The sequence below is a fragment of the Saccostrea cucullata genome, unplaced genomic scaffold, assembly GCF_032062105.1.
Source record: "Saccostrea cucullata isolate Sc308-1 unplaced genomic scaffold, CSIRO_AGI_Scuc_v1 ctg336, whole genome shotgun sequence".
NCBI lineage: Eukaryota > Metazoa > Mollusca > Bivalvia > Ostreida > Ostreidae > Saccostrea > Saccostrea cuccullata.
Genome location: NW_026926997.1, coordinates 77898 through 105726, shown reverse-complemented (window position 1 = coordinate 105726; position 27829 = coordinate 77898). Strand labels below are relative to the sequence as shown.

Below are 27829 nucleotides of genomic sequence, written 5' to 3'. Positions count from 1 at the left end.
TATTCAATTTGCACTTTCAGTATTTTTAATTCAAGTCGAGATCCAAGATTTCATCTTTTTAGGTGGAAGATGCCGAGTGATTTTCGATTGTTAATAGAATGTATTTGAAATTTAGTTTGTATGGTTAATGTCATAGAAACATTATTAAAAAGCGTATATTTCATTGGTCAAACATTGATGTAAAACTTTGAAAACTTGTTCAGTATTTGACAATTTTAATAGAATGAAATAAAACTTACAAGGTTAAATGTGTGAGATGAGAGGAAAATGAATAACTTAACTTAATACAGTATCTATAAAGACAATCTCATTGAATTCAGGAATGTTAAAAAAACCTTGTAATAATTTAACACGTGTAAAACATAAATAAAGACTGTAAACAATGACAACAAATAATATAAATTAAAATCAAAGACGCTATCGGCCCTAAGGCTGATCACATAACAGAACAGAAAGAGGAGTTACTCCCAGAGGTCGGGCTCGGCCTCTTCTCTGGTGTCGGTGAGATCCGTTTGATTTGAATTCGCTCATGCTCCCTGTGTTCTTCTTGCTGTGTTTGGGATTTTCTACTTGCATCAAAATTGTCAGACACGCCATTAATAAAGTATGTATCCATGATACCCTTTCCTTTTACGTCAAGGCCACCGCGTCTCTCTAAGATGTAGCCCACCTCCCGAATTTCACTGTAAGGAAAACGTTCTATTATAATACTGGTTTCCTGTTATAGGACATGTTTTGAATGTTATTAAAAAATTACAGATACGGCATTAATACAATAAAAAAAATATAGATGTTTCTTACAGTCTTTGTTCTCATTTGAAGGTCTCCAATTCTAGATTTTGTTAGAAGTTATGAAGAAATCAAGCAAAAAGCAATGATTGGTTAATATTAGCCCCTCACCTATGTGTAGTATTACTGATGTGAACGCGCCCCGGAAGTCCGTGACTTTCCATGCGCGAAGCAGTGTTCACGGTGTCGCCAAACAAACAATACCTGGGCATCTTAGTCCCGACAACTCCTGACACTACAGGCCCAGTGTGTATTCCCACGCGAATCTATAAAAATATTACCAATGGATGCCTTTTACACGTACATTCATCATCAAAATTAATATAGTATTCTAGCTAAAAGGATTAATGTGATCGTTGTCATTTACGCGTAATATACTGTATTTCGATCGACCATCATAGACCATGATTGGACTAAATGAGTCTTAGTTCAAAACGATAAGTTTCGTATATATTACCTGTATAGACTTATTAGTCACAGGGTTGATCACGTGACTAGTTTGTTGAATCATATCGAGGCCCATGTTGGCTATCCTGATAGCGTGATCGTCTGTAGCTTCTGGTACTCCTGACACTACCATGTAAGCATCTCCGATTGTTTCTACCTTTTTGTTGTAAATGCTTTGTTATATCAATATCACAAAAGTTTGTTTTTCAAAGATGGTGGGTTCGAATTTAAAATAACAACAACGTTAAGGGAGTGTTCTACTTAAAATAAGCTTAAAAGTACTAAAACAAGTGGGCGATTTTGGTGTATTACACGGCATATTTCTGTATGATAATTAGTGGATACTACAGTCCAGTTAACAGCAATCAAAAAAAATTTGAAACATTAGAAATGCTTACTTTATATATGTCGTGTTTTGTTGTTAACTCGTCAAAGCGTTGGAACAAATCATTAAGAAGTTCCACGATATCCATTGGATGACACAACGCCGCCATGTTTGTGAAGGTAACGATATCACTAAATAGGATAGTTACGTTCTCATGCTTTTCTGCATGGAAAAAAAATTAACTCATAGGAAATTTTACAAATTTAACAAACTAGTAATGCAACAAATTATTTGAATGGAATAAGTTCATGTCATGAAGTTAAAAAGAAAAAAATACCGAATATTGCTGACTTAAATAAATCAGATGCTACAGCAGTTGGATGTTATCTATAATAACTATGTTAACTTGGTCCTTTGCTTTATTTTTTCAAAAAATAACATAGGAAAGTAAAAAAAAAAAAAAGCAAAAATTAAGAAGATTGCATAAAAATAGAAATTGTAACTTCAAAACAATATACACTATGATTTAACACGCATGGAATTAAATTTATAGTGAAATAATCCTCATTGAACATTAATTTATTTGATTTTCGATTGAATGTACCTGCTTGCACGTTCCCGCCATCTCTCAGCTGATTGGCTACTTTAACCGGAAGCATCTGATACAACAAGGTGTCGGTTTTCTTTTTCTCTTGATCTAAAGCAGCCGCCAATTTCTTCATTGCTGCGGTCGTTTCGTCAAGTTTCTTACTACGTAATGAAATAAAATATACATCTTTGAAAACATTTTAGTTTTAAAAAAGTGCATAACAACTTAATTTTCAGCTACTGGAGGGATTATATTGACCTCATTTCGACGTCAGCTCGTCTTTGTTCGTTCATGAACATGATCTCCATGGTCATATTGTCCTGGGGGATGTTTTTGAGGTAGCTGCTGGAAGAAATCAGGTCGCCCAGGCTGTCAAAGTGTGGACTCCCTATAAACATAATCTCCTCTTTGTCCTCCAGGGGTACCATGTGACCTTCAGTAAAAAAGGAAATGGCGTGAGAGTACTGTTTGAACATGGAAAACACATTCACTGCTCGTATGCATGATAATGTAATTATATTTATTTACATTGATAGGATTCCTCACGATACAGCTTTAGGGAAAAAATTGTTTAGCAGGATTACAAAAACAGATTATCAAATGAGAAATACATGTATTACTGATAAACATCGGTATTCAATCCTCTTTTAAGGTCTGCATTACTAGAGTTAACAAATTACAAAATACAAATGTAGGGTTTCCTCGCACTAAGAGTCATTTGTAAGAACAGTTTTGCTAGTTGTCGTATTCTCAAGAGTTTTTCCGAGTTGGTTGATGAGGATCCGAGGAGTTAATTTGGTTGATGGTCCATAAGGAACGCGATATAATTTTGACCAGAGTGTTGTCGATTAGAGATTTTTGAGTTTCATTGCATCGATCTTACATTTCATTGTGAGATGTATGAAAAATTATTTAATGACGATTTTTTAAACTTTTACACTAAAATACATTTAGAGTTTGATGAATATGTCTTGTAATGTGCCTTTATGTTATGTTAAATATAATAAAATATTGTTATCAGTTTTTGTTGCAACCAATTTAAATAGTGTACATGACACACTGGTCTATAATTTACCTCTTAAAATAGGACAGTCTGATTTGGGTGGTGTTCCGTTACGATTCTTGACTTTTGGTTGTAGAAAAAAATACATGTACGAACTGTTACAACTCATGATGGCGTTATATTCAAATTTCACTTCCGGTTCCTTAATGTCAAAGATGTTATTAATTTTTGATTGTTCTTGTTGAATTTCGGGACAAAGAGTCTTTAGGTGAAGTCCTGCACTCTGAATGAACATATTTTTATCAAAAACAACACTGAAAGGCAAGGCTGTATTCAGACTTAATTCAGGAACAGCAACAACATAATTTTCTCGGGCATGCGCAAGTTGCTGAAGTTTGCTTTGCACGTGGTTAGTCATAAGTTGGTCCTCTCCTGTAATGGCTGCCATCTTCTGTTCTTCTAAGACCTTGACCTCTGTTATCACGTGTTCACAATATTTCTGTTTAAATATTTCCCCTGTTTTCCTTGTGACAACAGACATGTTGATACGGGTGTCAAAAATCTGGCGAGCGACTTCCGTCAACATCCCTGGATAATGGTCAATTAATGATGTAATAATTTTTGGCTTTTAAGAATTTGAAAAAAAAATTTAACAAATATTTCAACTACTTCATGAAAATGAGTAAAAAGACTTAACCATTATGTTAAATTAAGTAGGATCTAATCACCAGTAGATGTTCATCTTAATTGAACTTTTTATGCATACAACTATTTTACGGTAATTTACAATGTAAGACAAAAGATTGTTGATATTTTAAAGTTATTATGGAAAGGAACAGTCAACGGCAATAACCCACAAGAAACAGAGTTGCTACTGACGTAAAAAGGTAGTGAGTGATAAGATCTTTCATTTACAGTTCTTAAATCCTTTCTCGATTTTTACACAAAATAAACATTACTGCTTTTATCAGCATGGTTAACCAACCATTTAAGGTGTACATAGAAAGTAATAATTATTTGGATTTTAATTCAAGATGGACGACATTGGATTATTTACCAATGGCGGCCGGATACATTCCAGGACGCACGGTGAAAACGTGAACGAGCAGTTTCCCGTCTTTCTTCTCACACCTGAAATCAATAAACAAAGACCCATAAATCAACCCTTGCACTCTCCGGCATAAATAGCAATCACCTTCTCCTGAAAAAATTAGATAGGAAATTGAAATTGTGTAAGGCTTCTTAACATATCTCATAGGACGCTTTCTCTCTCTCTTTTCTTTTCAGAGACCAGAAGAGCTTGATACATAGTAATGCGTCTTTCTATTGTCCGTCCGTCTTGTCTGTCTGTTTAAGTCTTCTGTCTGTCTGTAAACAATTTTTCAAAATGCAAAAACTCCTACAGTTTTAATTTGATTTCAATATAACTTGGCACACAAGTAGACTACACTAAGAAACATAATTCTGTGTATCGGTTTTTGATTTCGATGAACGGTGTTGCCGTGGTTAGCTAAAAAGTAGCAATTTCTGTGAAATTCTTTCAAAATGCTACTCCTCCTACAGTTTTAACATCTGATTTCAATGTAACTTGGCACACAAGAAGACTACAATAAGATACATAATTCTGTGTATCGGTTTTTGACACCATGAACATGTTGACCGTGGTTACTAAAAATAGAAATTTCTGTGAAATTCTTTCAAAATACTCCTACTAAGATTTAGTCTGATTTCAATGTAACTTGGCACACAAGTAGATACACTAAGATACATAATTCTGTGTATCGGTTTTTGATTTCGATGAAACAGGTGTTGCCGTGGTTTGTACTAAAAATAGAAATTTCTGTGAAATTCTTTTAAAATGCTACTTCCTACAGTTTTAGTCTGATTTCAATATAACTTGGCACACAAGTAGACTTTTTTATTATAGAAAATCTGTTATCATGTTTTTGATTTCGATGAACGGTGTTGCCGTGGTTACTAAAAATAGAAATGCTCATCTGTGAAATTCTTTCAAAATGCTACTTTTCTACAGTTTTAGTCTGATTTCAGTATAACTTGGCACACAAGTAGGCTACACTAAGATACTAATTCTGTTATCAGTTTTTGATTTCGATGAATTGGTGTTGCCGTGGTTACTAAAAATAGAAATTTCTTGAAATTCTTTCAAAATGCTATGCTTACAGTTTTAGTCTGATTTCAATATAACTATGGCACACAAGTAGACTACAATAGTTACATAATTCTGTATATCGGTTTTTGATTTCGATGAACGGTGTTGGTTACTAAAAGTAGAAATTTCTGTGAAATTCTTTCAAAATGCTACTCCAAATACAATTTTAGTCTGATTATAATATAAATGTGGCATGCAAGTAGACTGCACTAAGAACATAAAGAGACATAATCAAGGATCATTATTCTATTTATTGCTGTTGAAAAGTTTCAATTTCCAACTGCTTAAGTACTTTTCTCTTCCTTTGCTATAAGTACAAACCAGTAGTAAGAGCTTCAGTCTCGACAGAGACTTCTGGTTTTTAATTCATTGATACAATTCTTTCTATTGTACAAATATTTGTTCCCTCATGATTTAAGCTCTTCTCTTAAATTGGGCACAGATTAATCATTTTTCTTACGTACATTAACAAAAACTGCCTAATTATACAATTTGAAACTTGTAAAAGGTAAAACAAGCAAAAGTTGTCAGACTGCGTACCGGAAGTGGGGAGGGCGCATGCCTTTGTATGTGAGAGCTAGCAGAGAGTGCAGAAGGTCTAGATTCTGTACAAATGTATGGAAATCCTTCCCGAGAGTCCGTAACATCCGGTCATACCCCCGACTGGTGGCGTAAAAATAAAAATAATGTCCATACGACTCTAACACACCACTCACATCCAGACCTGGAAGAAAAAATGTGATGAACGAACAGTCATCATTGTCAAAAATCCATAAAACGCGGAACTCAAACGTTGATAAGGTAGAGAAGTGTATCCACTGTATTATGTTCTTGGATTTTGAATGACTAAAACAGTTTTTAAAGTAAGGATTTGTAACAAAATATCATTATACTTTATGGAAAATAAATGTAAAGAAAAAAAATCGAGAATTTATGATTTTTTTTATTAGTTGAAATCTTTTAATCATGACTCTGTTGCTTACCGGTAATAGGTACGAACAAACGAATGGTTCTTTTGTCGTCATAACAATGCTTATTGGTAATAGGTACGAACAAACTAATGATTCTCTTGTCGTTATAGTAATGCTTACCGGTAATATTGGAGATAGCTGCCACCAAACTAATAGTTCTCTTGTCTCACAGCAATGCTTACCGGTAATATTGGAGATACTATTAGCTACAACCAAGCTAAAACTTCTCTTGTCGTTATAGCAATGCTTACCGGTAATATTGGAGATAGCTACGACCAAACTTATTGTTCTCTTGTCGTCATAGTAATGAAACAACATAAAATCATTATCATCATCAAGTGAGGCTTCAGTTCTAGAGAGGGAAAAAACAATGAGAGTCATAAGTTCACATAAAATGAAAGATCTTTCATGTTTACAGGTTAATTTAGTGAAAGACAATATCCAATATGTGAACCATGCTTTCTTCACATAAGTATGTATAAGCAAAAATTGGAGTTCGGGGAAGTATTAATATTTTCAAGTCAATTATACTGAATACTAGCCAAGTCAGAGAATTATCAATGAAGAATTGGGCGTTTTGTGCATTCCAACTGAAAAAATACCAGATCACTCTTTCATTTTTTTTACCAATCAAAAATGTGCTTTATTTAAGGAAAGGTATTTTTATGCGATTAATGTTCACATTCAAAACTAATCGAGATATAATTTTTGAAGATTCTTAGTATTCTCAATAGGCATGACAGATTTTATATTAATAATTATTTATGGTCACCAAACTTTCTTATCCACTTACAAAATGGCATCCCAGGCTTCCCTTCCATACTGCTCTATCACCATCTCCCGGAGACATAGGTGCACGTGTCCATGCTGGAATAGAAACACAAAACAGCCTAATAATAAAACCCTATATATACAAAAGGCTCAGAACCAGCTCACAAACCTTCTAATCAAAGAAACCTGCCTGTATATCTAGTAGGTGAAACAATTCGAGATCTATTTTTCCATATATAAAATGAGCTTGACATAAATCCATTGAAATGATAGATTAAATTGAGTTACTGACTGCGATTCTCTCGGAAGTTAAAAAACCCCAATAAGCATGAGATATGAAGAAAAAAATAAGAAGAATTGATATTTTTTATGTATAGAAAGGCAATTTTATGACTCCTTGAAATTAAAGTATAGTAATGACGTCTTTCTCCATATTATACCCATAAAAAGAATGCTGAAAGCAATCTCATTTTCACTATCTTCATTTCCATTCTTAGGTTGATTTATTATATTCCTCTGAACTCGAAATCAAAGGCACCACAGAGTATGATATATCATATTTGGATATTTTACAAGAAAAAACTTCAGTGCTAACTTAACAACAAAACGTCAGTGCTAACTTAATAACAAAACGTAATGATAAAATCTAAGATCTTCAACATTCTTTACTTATGTAGCATTATACCATTGTCATATGATTTTATGTTTCCCAGATAATTGAATATATAAGAGTCTAATATTCGAGCAATTTCTAAAACAATGTGAGTTCTTGACAAATTAGTAAATGAATGAAGGATACCAACAGTCCATCCAACGTGAAAACTCATTAAAATCTACGGAGGGTATAATGATTACTATATGTACATTTGTTATCAATATAAAATATTTTTAAAAAAATTCCTGTTAGAAAAAAAATCAAATGATAAATGCAATCCAAGCTGCATCTGATAAAATAAAATTTCTCAATTGTCAACATCATAGTTTGGTAGAATAGTATCTAACTTACCATGTTTGCTGAAAAGGAATGGTTTCAGGGATGAACTGTCATAAATCTCCCAGAAATCTCCCCATTAAGTACTAGTAATCCATATCTGAAGTGAAGTCAATATTTATTATAAAATAAGGCTCGCAGAAAATCAGCTGTTCTATTTGATTTGTTTGTAAGAACCATAAAAAGTCTAAAGACTGCACAAACTGCAACTTCCGTTATTTTTTTCAAAAAAGTTTTTTTAATTGAGAGTGAAATGGAAAAAGTTCTGGTATCGCAAATTACCAAAATTTTTTTTAAAAATTAAGCAAAATTACCACGCCACAAGCTTTATCATTTGTTCCATCTATTTACTCATTAGAATCATGTTGATGTGTTGAATTATAACATCCTTTAAATGGTAGCAGTTATGACAAGTATTAATTAACCCAGTTTGAACAATATACCACCAAATGTTTCATACAAATAGTATTTTGGCGTGATCAATCGCAATAATTTGTATCAGGTTCACAAAACACTATAGCGTTTTTTTTTTTTGCCAAAAATCAAACGACGCTACAGTGAAAATATATCTCACTGGATACAAACACTTTTCATTAAAGCCTACCAAGGAATTAATCCTAACGATCATCAATAACAATAAACAGCTAATACTTAATTGATTTGTGTCCATTCCCGCTTACACAATGAAGCTGTTGATCGTAATGATGGACAATTAAGTGGACATAGTGAAACAAACAGGATAAGTAGACGTCATAAACATTGTCGCCACTTTTAATGAGTAAACACTAATTTCAATTAACGAGATACAAATCAAATATTAAATGATTATATTGATTTTATTTGGCGTCATGCAATCATAAAGGGGAGAAATGAAATATATGTAAGATTTCAAGTACTTTCGCAAAGGCAAACAAAAAACTTCAAATATATAATTTGTTTTAATTTTTTTCTCTTATATTTTATTATTTTTTAAAGAAAGACATCAATGAAAAAAATGAATGAATAAATGAAAAAAATAAATAAGAGTAGATGGATAAATGTATTAAAGAAAGAGACAACACTAAGATTACTTACCATTGTTTGAAATCTTATTAAAAACCTCCTTTGGAATCTTGCCCGTCCTCTTTGTGAGTAGAGTTATCAGCTGCTGTATCATGTAAATGAGAGTGAGGATCTGTTCAATGGCTGATTACTTTATCTCATCGTCATCATATTGATGTCTGAGGGCGGGACTATAGCTGGGCGACGTCTCTCAAAATTTCTCATCTATTCCAAGAAGGTATTGTATGAATTATTTCATAAACACATTAAAAATAGGGAAAGAATATTATTAAAGATATCCATGTACTACAAATATAAAAATTTTAAAAAGTAAACCACATAAACCTTGATATTGTCGTTTACTGATTTTTATTTGAATATTAAAAATAGTACACCTGTACACGACTGTACTTATTTTAATTTTCAAATAAAAATCAGTAAACGACAATATTGATAATGATACATGTATACCCCTCCAAGAAAAACTTGTGTTGCAATGTGTAGAGAAATATTCTTCATCTGTGTTAATCGATAAAAAGTGTCCACAAAAATACAAACAAAACAAATCTATGATTGACCATGGTTAAAATTATCTGAAAATTCTTTGGAGTTGCTGAGAATCAACATCTGATTTCCATCACTTAGTAAATACACAGTATGATTTGATATTAGTTTCTCCTCAGAGACAAACAATAAAGTCTGTTCAAAAATTTTCTCCGCTATTTCGGTTTTTTTAAGAAGATCGTCAATGAATAAAGGAATGAACGATGGACGAATGAACAGATGAATACATGAATTATCTGCGAGTTCTGTGGGATTTCTGAGAATCCACATCCGATATACATCACATTGAGTACCCTGTAACACCGTTCTTCTTATACTTCACCTTTACAGAGGTTTCAAAAGAAGTTGTGAAGATCAAAGATATGGTGCTTGGAAGAGAACTTGTCTTGATCCGACAATGTATCTTTGCTAGTAAAGAATTTTGAGGTTTAGCAACCCACTATAGGAGAGTAGCTCGAACTCATTTTCCTTGACGGAAATGTACATATCATTTAAGACTGAAAAGTGCTTTTCACAAGTTCACATTTAGAAATGAAACGGGAAGTACATGTATACATGTATAGAAGTTGGATTTCCAGATTTCTAGAATAAAATCTTAGTTCAATAACCTTGTAAACCTGAACCATAAAAATTATTTATAGAGTCTGTGATTCTTTAATAGTATATTAGGAAGGATACATGGTTTACATATTGTCTTAAATTTTATCTGTAGAATTTAATGTATATATATTTTTAAAAAATTAATCAATTATTACAGAGTCGTTTATTGTTTAAATCTTCACCATCATAATTATATCGGCTAACGTTTGACAAAATCTTTGACAGAATTAATTGAAGAAAATATCATTTATTCATCATCTTACTTAAAAGAATGGAGATATCTTTTACACTACAGTCTTTTCAGTATAAGCTAACTCATAGATTTATATCTCATAATAAACAACTGTTTTAAATGAAAATTAATACTTCACCACAATATTAATGCTTGTATAAAAACGAAACACTATAAAACACACATTTTATTCCTGTTTTTTGTGTAGCAACATTTGAAAACCAATTTTTTTAAAGTGGTGGAATGAACTGACTATATATCACATAGACAAGCCATCTTTTCCAAATGTTGCATTAGATCTGTATGAGAGAAACTATGATAATTTGAATTATTTAAAAAAGGCAGTGTATTGTTCAAAAAATAATTTAGATATTCTCTAAAATTTGACATATATTTAATGGATTATTATTATTATATCAATCTGTAATATAGTTTTTGATTGTAAAAATAATGAACATATACCATTTTCTTGATTTGTGAACCATTGTAGGGAGCAGGTTGGCGTTACTATATACGTTTAGTAAAATTTAGTAAAATTTGTTGTATTTTATTAATTTATTATGAGGAATGACTCTATTCTTGGCCAAATTATTTGATATAACCTGGTCGTGGTCAGTTTACGCTTTATAATCCGCGAAGCGGATTATAAAAAACGTAAACTGACCCAAACCAAGTTAAACTCGAATAATTTGGCCAAGAATTTACTTTAGAATTTATAAGAGTCATTTCTTACAATTCAATCTTAAAATAGTTAAACAACTATGGATGTAAAATTGTGTTGCTTTTTATGAATTCAAATTTGCCGCTCAATAATGCAACCGTAATAACGGAAGTGATGGGAAGCGAGGGGAGGTAATAACTGATAACTAGCAGCCATGATGTTTGTTTACAGGAGGTAAGATCGAGCTACTGTTTGAAATTAAAGGTACATTAATTAAATCGGTGAATTTTCCTATGTTGAAATCCTAGAGGTTTTGAAATCCTTGAAGGGATGATCCGTTAAACGGATTTAGCTGGTTGTCAAGGGTGTGTGTCCAAATAAGGCGAAAACGTTGTCAGATTATACAGAATAAGTTTGCTGTTAATTTTGATAGAAATCAACCAATGAGAGGCTAGAATACAAACAAAATTAAATTATTAAATTGTATAGACTAATGAAAAAAAAACTTATACAAAACAACAATATTAATTTGAATACCAGTTATAATAACGTGAATCGATTACGAAATCAAATGCCTACCCAGGCTTGCTATAGCTCCATTTAGGTTTTTTGCTTATTTTTTGGTTCATCATTTTCTATTAATTTTACTTCATTCAAATATAGTTCTTTTGAAAATTCTAATATTAAAATGTTAAATTGCACAGTTTTTCAAAAGTTTATTGACAACAGAGGTGTATAGATATATCGACGACGTATTGTCAACTAACAATGGCAATTTTCTATTTCTATGTCGGCACGATATATCCCCAATGGCTTGAGCTTGACTTTGAAATCTTGAAAACATACAAATGAAAATGCCTGTGTTACACATCAGTTTCATATATGGATATTTTAGTTGAAAAAGACGTAAATGGTAATCTAACAACAAAGCTCTATGATAAATGTGATGACTTTTACTTTACAATCGTCAACTTCCCTTACTTATGCAGCAATATACCTTTATCACCTGCATACGGAGTTTATATATTTCTTAGTTTATTCGGTACGCAAAAGCATGCTCTACATGTGAACAATTTCTAAATGAGGTAAATTATTGACAAACAAGTGGATGAAACTAGAATATCAGCAGTCTCGTCATCATTTCGTAAGTTTTAGGGTCGATACAATGATCTTGTCAGCAAATACAATTTATCATTGAGTCAAATGCTGACTGACGTTTTTCATACTTATTGTTAGTCCATTATTTATACCCTGAATTGACGACAGATATTTCCGTTATTTCCCGATCGCTCACTCTTCCATGGCACATGATCCCACCTTTGATGCTTTTGAGGTCCCTATTTCCTCTGCTCCTATTTTATATTTTTTTATGGACTTTTGATCTTGAATACTGTTCGTTACCTTCATATGTTTCATTTCATGTGTTTTGAAAATGTCAAGTGCAAAATATATGGAGATAACGAATAGTATTCAAGTCCATACAATTCAATCCGGAGCAAAGAAAACATAGACTATGTTTCATTTTATATGTCATAACATGCTGAAATGAATGGTAATTGATTTATATTATATAACTTTGTGAAATCCAGTAATCTGATTGGTCAATACGAAGTAATTACTTTTTAATAACGACCGCTGAAAGCGAATAATGACTCGCACGAGCTACCTCGTTTTCACTTTCGCTTTAGACAAACTTGGAAGTTCGCAAGTTTGCAAGTTGTAGGTGAGGAAAATTTAGAAGACCATATAGTGAAGAACTCTTAGGCTGAGAATACAAAACAATTACAAGGATGTCTGTTATCATTTTTGTCATTGTTGTGAATTCACAAGTTAGCACACACCATTTCATGGTTGAATTCGACTTTTCCACTCGGCGAGCAGAAATTCAGTTTTGACGCTGTTTCCGCGATTACGTGTTAGACTAAAAATTTCAAATAAAGAGTAGCGTGCCATGTATTTTGTCGTTCTTTACTCCCATAGAAGAAATACGTATTTATATTTTGTCAGTGCATATAATTTCCTCTGCAAGTGTAACACAGTAGAACTAGTATATATCACAATCTGGGTAATGTTGTGGAGAGAGGTAAAAGAACACGTGTGTTATTCGGAGATAGATTAAGTGACCTATTTTGCGTTATTATCATGCTATGGCGGGTTAATATTTAGTCCCGAAACAAGTTCCTCTGAGTAAGATTCAATAAATTCTGAAACATTTACATTCAACTCATTTATGGTTAATACTATCTCTGTAAACATTAGGAAGATATACATTGTATCAATAAATTTATCATTGGAAAATATTATTTATATAATATAATAAATTTATACCCTGAATTGACGACGGATATTTCTGTTATTTCCCGATCATGAAAATGAGCACAGGCGGGTGTGACCGGTCGATATATGCTCACCTCCATGGCACCTACATCTCTGATGTATTTTGGAGGTCCGGGCTAGCGCCCTTTGTATTGTTTTGTGGACTTTTGATCTTGAATACTGTTTGTTATCTTCATATGTTTCATTTCATGTGTTTTGAAAATGCCAAGTGCAAAATATACTGGGTCATTATAAATGCATACAATTCAATCCGACCATACATTGTTTCATTTTACTTGTCATATTTGTAATGGTAATAAATACCTCAAAGAAATGCGTTATTATTCCCTTTATCCCAGCAGTAGTTTTGTTAACAGAATGACTTGTTTAGGAAATCCACATGTTTATATATACGTAACAAACGGAATTCCTGTACATGTATTACAAACCTTCCTTAATCGAAATTGTATTATATAGCTCAAATATATACATATATATATAAACAGAGAGAGAGAGAGAGAGAGAGAGAGAGAGAGAGAGAGAGAGAGAGAATCAAAGTGGTCGGTGAAAATCATTTTATACAGCATTATTGTCAAATAATAGCATTTATGTAATCATGTGTTTTATGGTACCAGGTTTTTGTTTTCTTAAAATCAAAACATATCATATGTATGTGTATTTGGCGTTTTCAAATGCTTTGAAATTGACATGGAAACCTGTGTACATTAACCAATCAGAAGCGTGTATTTTCTTGTGTCTCAGATTAGCGCCAAAAATCACTGATTTAGAGGGAAAACAAAAACACAAGACAGTTTCCATAGCCGTCGCTCACTTCAGTCTTCAGACATGTTGTGTAAAATCGTTTAAAAAATCATATTTTTCTATTCTTTGTTTGGGCGAAGCATATGCTCTTTATTCTCCGAAAGAAAGATCCATTTAAAATTGATATCTTTGCCCATTTTTTAAGAAAATGATGAAGTTCGTGGCATCGCAATTAGCATTTAGGAAGTCATATGGATTGTCAGTTCTTAATTTTACGTGTATCGGGGAAATCACACATTATCGCTACTACTAATGATTTAATAAGCATTAATGATACGTCCCTCTATCGCAAATATAGAGACAATAGCACATTTTCAATAAAATTGTAGCATGGATAACAACCATTTATGCAAAAATTGCAATCTAATGAAGAAGTCTTTGTCATTATTGGTTTTTCTAGGAATTTTATAATACAATCTTCAGTTGATTTAACCAAGGAGTAACAATCAACATGAAATATGTGGAGATAACGAACAGAAATCGAGCTCAAAAGTCCATTAAACATTAAGAGCGGAGCAAACATGGACTTGAAAATATCAGAGGTGGGATCAGGTGTCATGGGGGAGTGTGCATCCCCTGCCGACATGTCACATCCGCCGTGTGCTCCCTGTCATGTTCGGGGGGAAAATCCGGAAAAATCCGTTGACAATTTCAGTGTATAAATAATAGCCTAACGATTAGTAAGCATTCGACTTCAGGATAAATTGTATTTGCTGGCAAGGTCACTGTATCGATCATAGAACTTTTGAAATGTTGACTTTAAACAAGACTGTTGATATTCTTTCTTCATTAACTCGTTTGTCAATAATTTACTTCCTTTGGGAATCTGTTCATACGTAGAATAAAATAAGAATGTATAAGAAATAACAAGTCTGTACGATTTCCGTATATAGAAACCCAAAAGGATACAAGTACTCGTAAGTTGCTATAAATCGTCTGAATAAGCAATATATATAACAATTCTGCTGTGAAAAACAAGTCGAAGGCTAAGAATACATTTTATTGACACATAATGGAAATAACGAATAATAGTCAAGATCAAAAGACTAAAATAATACAAAATAGGAGCAGAACAAACACGGACCTCCAAAACATCAGAGGTTGGATCAGATGCCATTTTAAGTTAGAGTTAAGTCTTTCACACAGAGGTATCGATCTCAATGGTTGAGCTTTCGTTAGGAAATTTGATAAAGATATGACAGATTTTCATTATTTAGAATCCATATAAAGGTGCTTTGGCACTTATGGCAGACGTACATAAAGCATTTCAAACATTTTGGTATGCATGGTAAATTATTGTTCTTTTCTTACCCTCACTTCCGCGTTTCCAACTTTCATAATATCCAATTAAAGTGTATATATGACACGGCGGGTGTGACCAGTAAGCAGAGGTACTTAAGCTTACTCCTCCATGACACCTGATCCCAACTCAGATGTTTTCTCAAGTCCATGTTTTCCCTGCTCCAGGTTAGAATTGTTTAAATGGACTTCTTTTCGTTGTGTCTCCATATTTCATTGTTCTCAGCATTTGAGAAACACGTGAAACATTAAAGTCAGTCCATGCGATGAAATTCTAAGTGTACAGAACCTCACTTGGAAGGCATGGAAAAAGTCCAAAGAACCATAAAAGGCATACCATGGCAATAATTGACATTCTGTATAAAATTATGACGTGCGAATAATGTGTTCGCATTGGTATCCCAAAAATTATGACAAATTACTGGAAGAGTTCATCTTAAAATACTACGTAGATTTTGTCAATCAAAAACTCAAGCACCTTTGAATATCAAGTTTGGAGTTAAATAAGAATGTTTTTAAGAATATAATTTTACAAAAGACCAGTGAAAAGTAAGAATTATGAACGAGCTCAATTTTATCGAAGAAGCACCTGTCCAATTTATTTCGCTGATGAAATTCATTTTAATTTTATTGATTTTGGGTAAAATTTTGCAATTTCAAATTTTCTAAAAAGATTCAAGTGTCTATATCTGTTTACATCATTTCTCAAATATTTGATGTACAGTATTCCTGATTTTTATCCTTCACTACTGTAAATAGTTAAGTAAAGAGTTAAGAAAGAGCTCCGTAGAACATTTCGTAAAACCCACTACTTATTTCCGTAAGTACTTTTATGTTATTTAGGAATCCCCAATAGGTATTGAAAATCAAATTCATTTTGATTCTTGGAAATAAGACAATCAAAAGTATATGTATATCCGTAAAAACTTTAATTATTTACCTGGTACGTGTAGCAAAGATATCTTTTATCGTCAAAAACCAAAATGAATTTGAACTTTCCTATATATATTGGATTCTGATACATAAAATTATGACGATTTTGTGAAAGAGAAACTTAAAAAGTACTGTGCAACAATATATCCAAGAAGTGGTGTAAATAGGATGTGGATACTTAAAAAATTTCAAAGAATTTTTGGACAATTTGAAATCACAGTATATATATTTTACCAAAATCAACAACTTCAAAACGTACGACTTTTCAACTTTATACACAACCATTCCCCACGATAAATTAAAATCCAGGCTTTTCGATATCATTGATAGCTGCTTTTTTTTTTTTTAAATAAAAATGGAACTCATAAATTTACTTTCCTTGTTATAGGTCATTTGCAAAATTGTTTTGTTTAAAACATTCTGATCAAAGTTGACATCAAAAGATCAATTTACAATATCTATGCAACAATTTATTGGAATTCCCATGGTTACCAATTGAATATCAAGATTTGCAAAATATTATGAGTTTTAGCCTTCAAATATATCGACGACGTAGTGTCAATTTATAATGAAAGTTTTTAAGAATATAAATTTACAAAAGATATGATAAACGTGATGACAACTTTTCTATCGAAAATATAGAATCAAATACCTTTATCACCTGCATACGGAGTTTATAAACTACGGTAACAATTTTGAAAACGAGGTAAATTATATACAAACAATTTATCGTTTAAAGGCATCATTTCGTATGTTCGATGGTTGATACAATGACCTTGTCAGCAAAATAAAATTTTTCATTGAGTCAAATGATGACTGGTGTTTTTCATGCTAATTGTTAGTCCATTATTTATACACTGAATTGACGACGGATTTTCCGTTATTTACCGATCATGACAAGGAGCAAACAGCATGTGTGACCGGTCGGCTGGGGATGCTCACTCCTCCATGGCACCTGATCCCACCTCTGATGTTTTTGAGGTCCGTATTTGCTCTGTTCCTGTTTTGTATTGTTTTTTGGACTTTTTATCTTGAATGCTGTTCGTTATCTCCATATTTTCCCTTTCATCGTCAATAATATTTTCATTATATAATTTATTCACACTGCGTATATCAGAGAAAATTTCCAAACGAAACAAATATGAAGTGTTTAAGGACAGATGATACAAACAATTTTTTTGTTTTTAGGAGACTAAGTATCATGTCACAAGTATTTTTCCTTTTATCGTAAAATATTACAATGTTTCAATATTCTCACACTTATATAATTTATTCACACTGCGTATATCAGAGAAAATATTCACCTGGCTTGGTATATTTTTCTAAAGTTTATATTACAAGATTCGAAACAAATATGTGTTTTAAGTGTATTTTCCAAAGCTTAAAATAATAATTTCTGACTATGACTAAAAGCTGTCAATCTGGTATACAGCAGTGGCAGATCCAGGAATCTTGAAAGAGAGGGGCGATCACTTTGGGTAGCCTTGGGGCGGAAGGGCCCCACAGCCGCCCCAAATAAAAATGATAAATAAATCTTATGTATATTTTGGACAAAAAAGGAGGTTCCTGGTCCCCTCTTACTTCGCCAGTGGTATATAATATAGACACTTAATGCTCCCTAAAACAAAACTCCAACCTAGCATATAGTATAAATAGTATTGTTTTTTATTTATCTTTAAATGAATTGCAGTATCAAATTCAAAGAATTGTGGTGTTCTTATCGTTATGGAGACATATATACTGCAAATGAAAATAAAACAGAATTCATAATATATGTGGATATAGCAGATAAACGGGAAACTGTCAGAGGAATGGAGAAAGTTATAGTGAACTATGAACTTATATAATTTTTTATTCGGGTGAAAATAAAATTTAGATCCAATTGTATATGAAAGTCATATTTTCATACCCTTATGTTAAATGCCTCACTAGTATACATATTGTAGAAGAATAACGTAGTCTTATGACCTGTGATTATAACTGCTATCGTTTTCAGATTCAAAATGCATTTACTTTTCCTCGGCTCAACTGTCTTTGACGTTGTCATCTAATTATTATAAAGTTTTAGTTGGTTTTGAAATCCATGGATTTGAAATTTTTATAGCCTTTATAACGATGATGATTAAAGTCGATGTTATGAATATGACATTCACCCATTCAAAGATAAAATGTATCGCGCACCTTTTTATTTTCACCACTTTCAAAAGAATGAAATATAAATTTGTCATCAAAAGAGGCTTCACAATTCATTTCTATCAAATATTTTTTTACAATGCAAGTAAATCTGACACATGACATAAATAGATCCGCCACAGCTAAAGAGAACATGTTACAGCCTATTAGAGATCATCATGTATACAGACAGTGCAGACATTACTGAAATGTGACTCACTTTGAAAAATAAAATGATTAAACCTAAAAAAAGAGAACACTGTAATAACGTATCGGGGGTTACTATAATCAAATACAAAAAAAAGTTATAGACAAATATGTTTATGTACAGAGTAAATATCAATCCGTGAAAGGTACTGAGTGTAATCATGGCAGGTCAGTGTCTTGTAGTACTGCTAGAAATACTCAGATTTGATAGAAGTTACAAAATGTTGTTCTCTCATCTTATTTAGATATAAGGTGTTAAACTTGGAGAGGAAATCGTGATCATGCACTTGCATTTTATAATAAAACTTTGATTTCCAGATAAACGGATGAGTTTTCGTAAATACATGGAAGAAAATGAACTTCCCTTGAATAAAAAAAAAAAACTTACACGTTTGAAACATCATCAATATATGACTGTTTGCGACTTGAAATTTATATTTCTTTTATATTGAATTGTTTTATTTCTTGTGTTTTTCCTTCATTTCTCTATTAATTGTTCATTGTAACACTGTATAACAGGCATAGATCAATACTTGATTTGATCCTCTTGACTTCATAAGCTTGGACACCCCCTCCAAACGAACATTCGAGCACATACTTAAGGTATCCTTTGTGAAGGGGAATAGGTATATATGTGTCTTAAAAGCTTCTATGATAGTGATATTTCCTTCGTCACTGATATCAACAATTGAAATGAATAGTTCTCCTAGGTATCTCATAAATTTATCATCCTCCCTCAATGACATTCAGTAAAAAGACTATCTTTCCTTAACAAAGTAGATGTGATAGCTTATCTCTTTGTCTCAAAGTAATCTAATTTTATTGGTTATGGACTTTTGCATGAAGCGCTGACTTTTACAATATACGGTAGATCTTTTCATTCAAAATGTTTAGCTCAACGTTTAATTTAAGGACGATAATAATGTTCTATTTTAAGACATCTACATGCATTACTTTGTCTTTGAAGGTAACAACTACTCTACCCTCAACTCGCATTCTTTTATCTTTTCAAATTCTTGCCCAGTTTTCCTTCTGAAATGTTATTATTCCTTATTTGAAGCCTTTAGAAAATAAGACTAAATTGAAATACTACCTCTCGCGGATAACTTATCATAAATTATGTTACCACATAAAGGTATCAATTCATAAAATAGGTTTAAATGTCGAAGTAAGCCGTCGACTGTAAAAGTCGGTGCTTTTCGCAAAAGTTCAATACATGTTTTCTTACAAGATAGTCTAGAATGACATCACATAAATGTAGAGTCAAATGAAATGAGTTAATTGCATGTGCCGTCAATGGAGTCTACTCTGGTGTATTCAAATGAAACCTGTCTGCTTTAGGTCTTTTAAAACTGAAATCATTCAGAACTTTGGACGACAAGTACCAATTAAGCAGAACGCAATTAAAATGAAAAACAAAGCAATCAAAGATAAGAGCTCACCTTTCATAAATCAATTGTTCTCCGTATCTGCAGATTAAATAAAAACAATACTTTATGAGTGTCTAGAGACCAGTTAATGTTGTCAATATGTTTCTGACAAAAACTGCCTTAATTTGGGTCCATTCATTAACCTTTGGTTTCATTAAATAACGATTACTGATGATGAGATTGTTGTATAATAAAAATAATTATTTTGCTCAAACAAGCAGAAATTCGTATCTTTCATATGCGTCACAATTAGAACTTTCTCTGAAGGACATTAATTTAAATAATCGGTAATGAAGAAGCAAGACCCAAAACCGAATTTTTTTAGGAATTTATTTTTACTCGAAATGGACCTTGTGTGTCTCAGTGATATCAAAAGTAACCTCAAATTAACAGTAACTTCAAAGTAACCTCAAATTACTTACACAGTCTAGTAAGTTATGACACGTTCAAAACTTTTAATTTACCATTTGCCGAAAGGGAATCACTACAAAATTTTGTATTTACTCCCAACTTGTAAATTAAATTTTTTTAGCAGACATAAGTTAGTTGTTTTGAGCATATTTTATTGACAATATGTCAAAGGCATTGGACACAAGTTCCAAAACTTAGATTGTCCTCTCCCATGTAAGTGTTAAAGTGTTAAATTACATGTAGTTAGTCATTAACACATTAGGTGAAAAATCCAAAAATGCCATAGGGGTTAATTGCATTTACATATCAATGAAAAATATACCTTTCATTGATAAACAATAAATTTTTATATCTAATGCAGGGGCAAAGCAAGATTTTTTATCTTTAAAATTATCAAAAATAAATTCTGCTTCATAAAACAAACAACAAATTTAAAGATTTTTTAAAAAAATTCTGCTTCAGAGGAATACATTTACCAAGTCTAATTTTCCTTCGGAAATCTACAATCTATACCTTTTAACATAAACGAAATGCTGTAACTGTGCAGTAGAAAACATAGAAGGAACTATAGGAATTTTTAATATTGTATAAACTCTAAAATTAAAATTCTTTGGCTCAATTTTATATTAAAAAAAGTAAAATAACAATCGTGCATTTAAAATAAATTAATTATTTTTCAACTTCTCAACTACAATATTGGTAAATGAAGGATATGGAGATAACAAACATCATTCGATATCAAGTCTATAAAAATTACAAAAACACACAGGAGCAGAGCAAACACGACCTCCAAAACATCAGAGGTGGGATCAGGTGCCATGGAGGAGTGAGCATCCCCTGCTGACCGGTCACATCCGCCGTGTGCTCCTTGATCAGGAAATAACTGATAATCCGTCGTCAATTCAATGTATAAATAATGGACAATTATTAAAAACGTCAGTCAGCATTTGACTCAATGATAAATTGTATTTTCTGACACGGTCATTGTATCGACCATAGAACTTACGAAATGATGACTTTGAATGAAACTGCTGTTATTCTTGTTTCGTCAACTTGTTTGTCAACAATTTACCTCACCTCGTTTTAGAAATTGTTCATACAAGAGCATCCTCTTTCGTATCGAATCAACTAATATATATATAATTTATATAAGGTGACGAAGGTATATTGCTGCATAAGTCAGGGAAGTTGATGATAGAAAAGATTAAGTCATCACATTTATCATAGAGCTTGGTTGTAAGATTACCATTGACGTTTTTTTCAAGTAAAATATCCAAGTATGAAATAGATGTGTCAGACTCTGTGTATCTTTTATCTCAAGCTCACCAGAATATATCGTATCGACATAAGAATGGAAATTACCATTGTTAATTGAGAATACGTCGTCGATATATCGAAATGTCGAGTTGAAGGCCACAGCAAGTGTTTTCTTCTTTTCACGCATAAGATTTTGCACAAATTCTGCTTTATATGAATACAAAAATAGGTCTGCTAATAACGGAGCGCAATTGATGCCCATGGGAATTCCAATAGATTGTTGGAAGACTTGGTCTCCAAAAACTACATAGATTTTGTCAATCAGAAACTTAAGTTTTTTTTTAATGTCAACTTCAGAGTACTTGTGTGTACAATGTGAATATGTTTCATAAAAATTATTTTGTAATTGACCAATGACAAGGTAAGTGAAATTACGAGTTCCATTTTTATTGAAAAAGCAGCTGTAAATGATATCAAAAAGCCCGGAGTTTAATTTATTGTGTGGAATGGTTGTGTATATATGAGAAATAGTTCAACAATTTTTTCCTTTATATTCATACAATTCACAACACTATTAAAACATGCAGACAGAAGTTATAAGATAATAAAAAGAAAATTAACATAATCGTATTGCTTGATGTATTGAATTGATTCCATCTTTTAAATGCACCCTATTATCGAATCCACAAGATCGTGGGTTTGACGAAGGATTCCATATTCTTGTCCCCAAGTTTCACACACTTTACATTTTGACACATATATCATTGTTAATTAATTGACCCCGTAAAAATACACGAGCACTGAGGTAACTAAATGAACCCCCTGTCTCTTATATAATTATAATCATGGAAAAGTTACTATTTTGCTCTGGGAGACCCGAAGTAAGTGTCAGATCAAAAAGTGAATAGAAGGTTACAATGGCATATATTATGAATTATAAAAAAATATCATTAAATTTATTCAGTGATATAGGAGAATAAGAATAAGAGATGGATACCCTTAAATATTATAGAAAGAATGGCAGTGTCCATATTTTGTTACAGGAAACCCGAAATATGTGTATGATAAAAAAATTAAAATAGAGGGTCACAATGGCACTCTGTCACAAAGATTTGGTGAAAGTCTGAAAGTTAAATTTCATTCAGTAGTATAAGAGGAGTTGAGGATAAGAGATGGGTACCCCAAAGCATAACAGAGGGACGGACGGACATCCCGATCTCTACATATCCTACCACTTTTCAAGCGGTGAGTATAAAATGTTAGAAATATCCTATTGGTCTTTTTATTTTCTCTAGAATACATTGGATACTTATTTGATTTCTCGACCTGAGCCATTTGGACTGTTAACATTCATTTAATCATAAAATTGATATAAGGTAATGGAAATCGACTGAGATACCGGAACTGAGCCATAGGCCAATTTTCCTCTATATCAATCACGAGACAATTACATGGAATGAAAAAAGACAAAGAAATGAAGAATACAGCGCGTAAATGACATCGTGATCAAAGTTGTAGCAGAACTTTGTTCCATGAAATCCTTTGCTGAATGCATTTTTTTCTATTGAGAATTATATCCTAACAAAAATGCATTAACAATATCATTACTCTCGTTAGATAATTTTAACAATTTACAAAAAAATATCAACAAATGAAGCAAACACTCCAGGCACACTTCAGGGAACTATTGTAATAAGCATTTTCTAGGTGTCTCAGAAGAATATTTGAATACCTCTTGTTTGGTTTTAGAAATGAACTACAATTTGTCACCGACATTTAGGGCTTATTTAATGGACATTTCACCTGAATACAACTCTCAATTGACTCTCAATTGTACATTAAACTCTGACTGATGATAACTCTGACACGAACGAGGTTATTGTGTTTTTAACGTCCAATGTCTGTTTAAAACGCCCCCTTAAACTACTAGTAATATGTTGGCATTGTAAAATATGTGCACTTTATTCATCCGTAAAGGTTGGGTAAAAAAAAGATCTTATAAAAAAAATTGAATGAAATATAAGGAATGTAAGGAAGAAATAACCCGCCTTTTGCTCTTCATCATAATCAGTGAATAATTGAAAAATCCGTCGACAATTACATGTGTATACAATGGTATATTAGTATTAGCATAAGTAACATCAATCAGCATTTAACTTAATGATAAATTGTATTTGCTATTGACAAGATCATTGTTTCGACCATAGAACCTACTTTAAAAGAAACTGGTGCTAACTGTATTTTCGTTTCAGCAATTTGTTGACCAATAAATTGCCTCTTTTTAGAAATTGTTCATACGTAGAGCATGCTCTTGCTTATCAAATCAACTGAGAGACATAACCCTCGTATTCAGGCGATATAGGTATATTGCTGGATAAGTAAGTTGACGATTGAAGTCATCAAGTTTAAAGCCCGAGATAATAAGCACCGCCCTCAGATTTACCTGGTCTGTATCCCCCTGTCAATCAAATAAATTAAGGCCCATTATTGGGTACTTGAAATTCATTGACATTTAGCTACTAGTCCCTGTGTATATCTCTTTCACCTGGTTTGACACGCGTGGCCACCATCAAATTAACTTTCGGTCTTCTGATGTTTACCGCTAAATTACCATCGCAATAAGGAAGCCATTTCGATGCAAACAATTTCAGCTTGATTATAATTAGTTAATTATCTGTATTACAAACCTGTCATTAAAAAAGGAATTTTTATCTCAGTGTATTTCAATAAAATAAATCAAGATTGTGTATATTTTTACTAATGAAAATTACGCGTTTTAAATTTTCAAGTAAAATATCTAAATATGAAACAGGTGTGTCTGACTCTGTGGAATCTTTTATTTCAATCTCACCGGGATAAATCGTATCGACATTAGAAAGGGAATAACCATTGTCAAAAGGCAATACGACGTAGATATAATTTATCTAAATGTCGAGTTGAAGGCCACCACATATTTTTTTTTTCTTTTCACGTAAAAGATTTTGGACAAATTCTGCTTTATATGACTACAAAAATAGGTCTGCGGATAAAGGGGCGCAAAAACTACTCATGCGAATTCCAATAGATTGTTGGAAGACCTGGTCTCCGAAAACCACATACATATATATTGTCAGAAACTCAATCATCTTTTAATATCAACTTCTGGGTACCTGTTTGTACAATCAAAATGTTTTTTAACAAAATAATAAATTTATTGCAAAAATCAATGGCAAGGAAAGTAAATATACAAGATCAATTTCTATTGAAAAAGCAGCCGTAAATGATATCTAAAAGCCTTCTCTCTAATCTATTGTGGGAAATGGTTGTATATAAAGTTTAAAAATGCGTGTCTTTTTTTGCTGTTGATTATGGTAACATTTTGCGATTTCAAATTTTCCAACAGTTCATTGGAGTGTTTAAGTATCAAAATCTGATTAACACTATTTCTTGAATACATATTAAGGTAGAGTACTCCCGATGTTTTTCCTTCACTACTATTTATTTTTAGTTACGAGTAAAGAAAGAGGCTTGGTTGGACATTTGCTGGACCCACTATGCATCATTGTTAGGATATTTTCCTTGAAAAATACGTTAATGGTAATCTAACAACAACGAACTATGATAAATGTGATGAATTTAACTTTTCTATCGTCAACTTTCCTTACTTATGCAGCAATATACCTTCCTCACATGCATACAGAGTTTATATATCTCAGTCGATTCGATACGCAAGAGCATGCTCTACGTATTAACAATTTCTAAAATGAGGTAAATTATTGACTATCAAGTTGAAACAAGAATACCAACAGTCTCGTTTAAAATTATCATCTCTATGGTCGATACAATTACCATGTCAACAAATGCAATTTATCATTAAATCAAATGCTGACTGACGTTTTTCATACTAATTTTATGTTGTTTGGCAATCTCCCCGAAAATATGACAGTAACAAAAAGTAAAAGAATAAGAATGGTCATTTATTCAAACAAGTGCAAATTCCACTAGGAGCTATGCAGAGCAGTAGCTGAATCTATTAATAGCTAGTACTGCGTATAAAACTAAAAATGAACACACAGTGCAACCACCATAAACCATTTATATACATAAATGTGTTTTTAGTTCATCATTTATACATTGAATTGTTGACGATCATGGCAAGGAGCACACGGCGGATTTGACCGGTCAGCAGGGGATGCTAACTCCTCCACGGCACCTGATCCCACCTCTGATGTTTCGGAGGTCCCTGTTTGCTCTGCTCCTATTTTGTATTGTTTTATGGACTTTTGATCTTGAATACTGTTCGTCATATGTTTCATTGTAAGGCTTTTTTTAATTTTCGGAATGCAATATAGGTATGGTTTTCAAATTCATTTGGTTGTTAGAAATATGAAAACTATTCTAAACTGACATAAAATTTCAAAGAATTTCTTCCTTTTAAAGGGAGCTATGGGTATAAGTTGGAATACTGACAGTAGAATTAAATCCCTCTTCCTCCAAAATACAATTCAAACTAGAGGTAGTGTGAGCACTGAGCTCACTAAATGATACCGTTGCTTCCCATATGATTATAATGGCAAATTCAATGTTTTGCTCTTGGAGTTTGAGATCTAAAAGTAAAATATATAGGAGGTCACAATGGCAATATGTACCAAAAAATCTGTGAAATTCTCATTAAATTGAATCCAGTGGTATAAGAGGAGTCGCGGAATAGAGATTGGTACCCTTCAATATTATAGAAAGAATGGCAGTGTCCATATTTTGCTATTGAAAACCCTAAATATGTGTCTGATCAAAATGTAAAATAAGAGGTGCACAATGGCACTCTTTAACAAAGATTCTTTGATAGTTTCATTATATTTCATTCTGTGGTATAAAAAGAGTTGCGGATAAGAGATGGTAACCCCAAAGCGTAACGGACGGACGTACGGTTTAAGGTCCTCATTGAAGAGAATAAATTGACTTGAAAATTTTTTTTTCAAATAATTCACACTCTGACATTAAGTATGTTATGAGTACGATTAATTTGCGATCATTTTGCGATTATTAGTATTTATACTAGAACCAAGTACTGCTTTTATATTTAGTTATGTTGAAAAGAAATCAAATAGTCCTCATTGAAAAGAACAAAAAAAATAAAAAGATGACCGAGAGTCATCTTGTAGCAAACAAACAAGATGCTGTGTGCTGCACTAGGATACCTTCTATAAACATAAAAAGGCTAGAGGAAGATAAAAGTGAATAAATTGTTAGTCCTGCATTTCTACATAGGATTCGCAAGAATTAGTCGAGTATTGGACACTATACTGCACGAAGACCTGCTTTTGAATGTACTTGTCCGTAAAATTCTAGTCAAAACCATTAGTTACAAATGAAATGATGCTTCAAAGTTGCGGAACTAGTTGAGAAAATTTGAATGAATAATCTAAAAAAAATATTTTAAAAATATTTAAATTGATTGATACTCGAATATTTGTCACCAAACTATTTTTTAAAATTGAACAAACTTGCATTTTATATCAGATTCCTTTTAATAACATACCTGAATAAGTCTGAGGATGATGACAGTAGTGAAAATGTTTGTATGCAAGATTGATCGCAATAAAATCAAATATTTATGGAAATTCAAGTGAAACTTCCCTTATTAAGGGTCAGACTCTCTCGAGCTCCGTAGACAAGTTAAAGCGAATAGTTCAGATTGGTCTTCGTTTAAAATGATGAACTTACCCTCACTTTGTACAACCAAAAGGCAGTAAAATGAGCCAGCGGAGGAAGGCATTAGGATCCTTCCAATATCACAAGCATTCTTCTTTTTGCAGAGAAATTGTTCTCAGTCCATCAGTACTACAACA

The 27829-nt window shown here is 32.3% G+C and overlaps 1 protein-coding gene across 4 annotated transcripts; it reads right to left on the bottom strand.

The window, feature by feature from the left end:
• Positions 1-207: 207 nt before the first annotated feature.
• LOC134273193 (guanylate cyclase soluble subunit beta-2-like) lies at positions 208-27829 on the bottom strand. Of its 4 annotated transcripts, none has more exons than XM_062755376.1 (14): positions 27705-27829; positions 9131-9322; positions 8072-8156; positions 7088-7161; positions 6546-6646; positions 5864-6047; positions 4211-4284; positions 3226-3741; positions 2409-2583; positions 2166-2311; positions 1635-1783; positions 1247-1393; positions 901-1055; positions 208-683 (listed from the first exon to the last, which is right to left on the bottom strand). In XM_062755376.1, exons 3-14 carry the CDS (start codon positions 8072-8074, stop codon positions 437-439), a joined length of 1971 nt encoding a protein of 656 aa, XP_062611360.1. In that variant the 5' UTR covers positions 8075-8156; positions 9131-9322; positions 27705-27829; the 3' UTR covers positions 208-436. The 4 variants fall into 4 exon arrangements, with proteins under 4 accessions (XP_062611360.1, XP_062611359.1, XP_062611358.1 ...); XM_062755375.1 differs by lacking the exon at positions 27705-27829 and adding an exon at positions 13795-13870; XM_062755374.1 differs by lacking the exon at positions 27705-27829 and adding an exon at positions 9676-9824.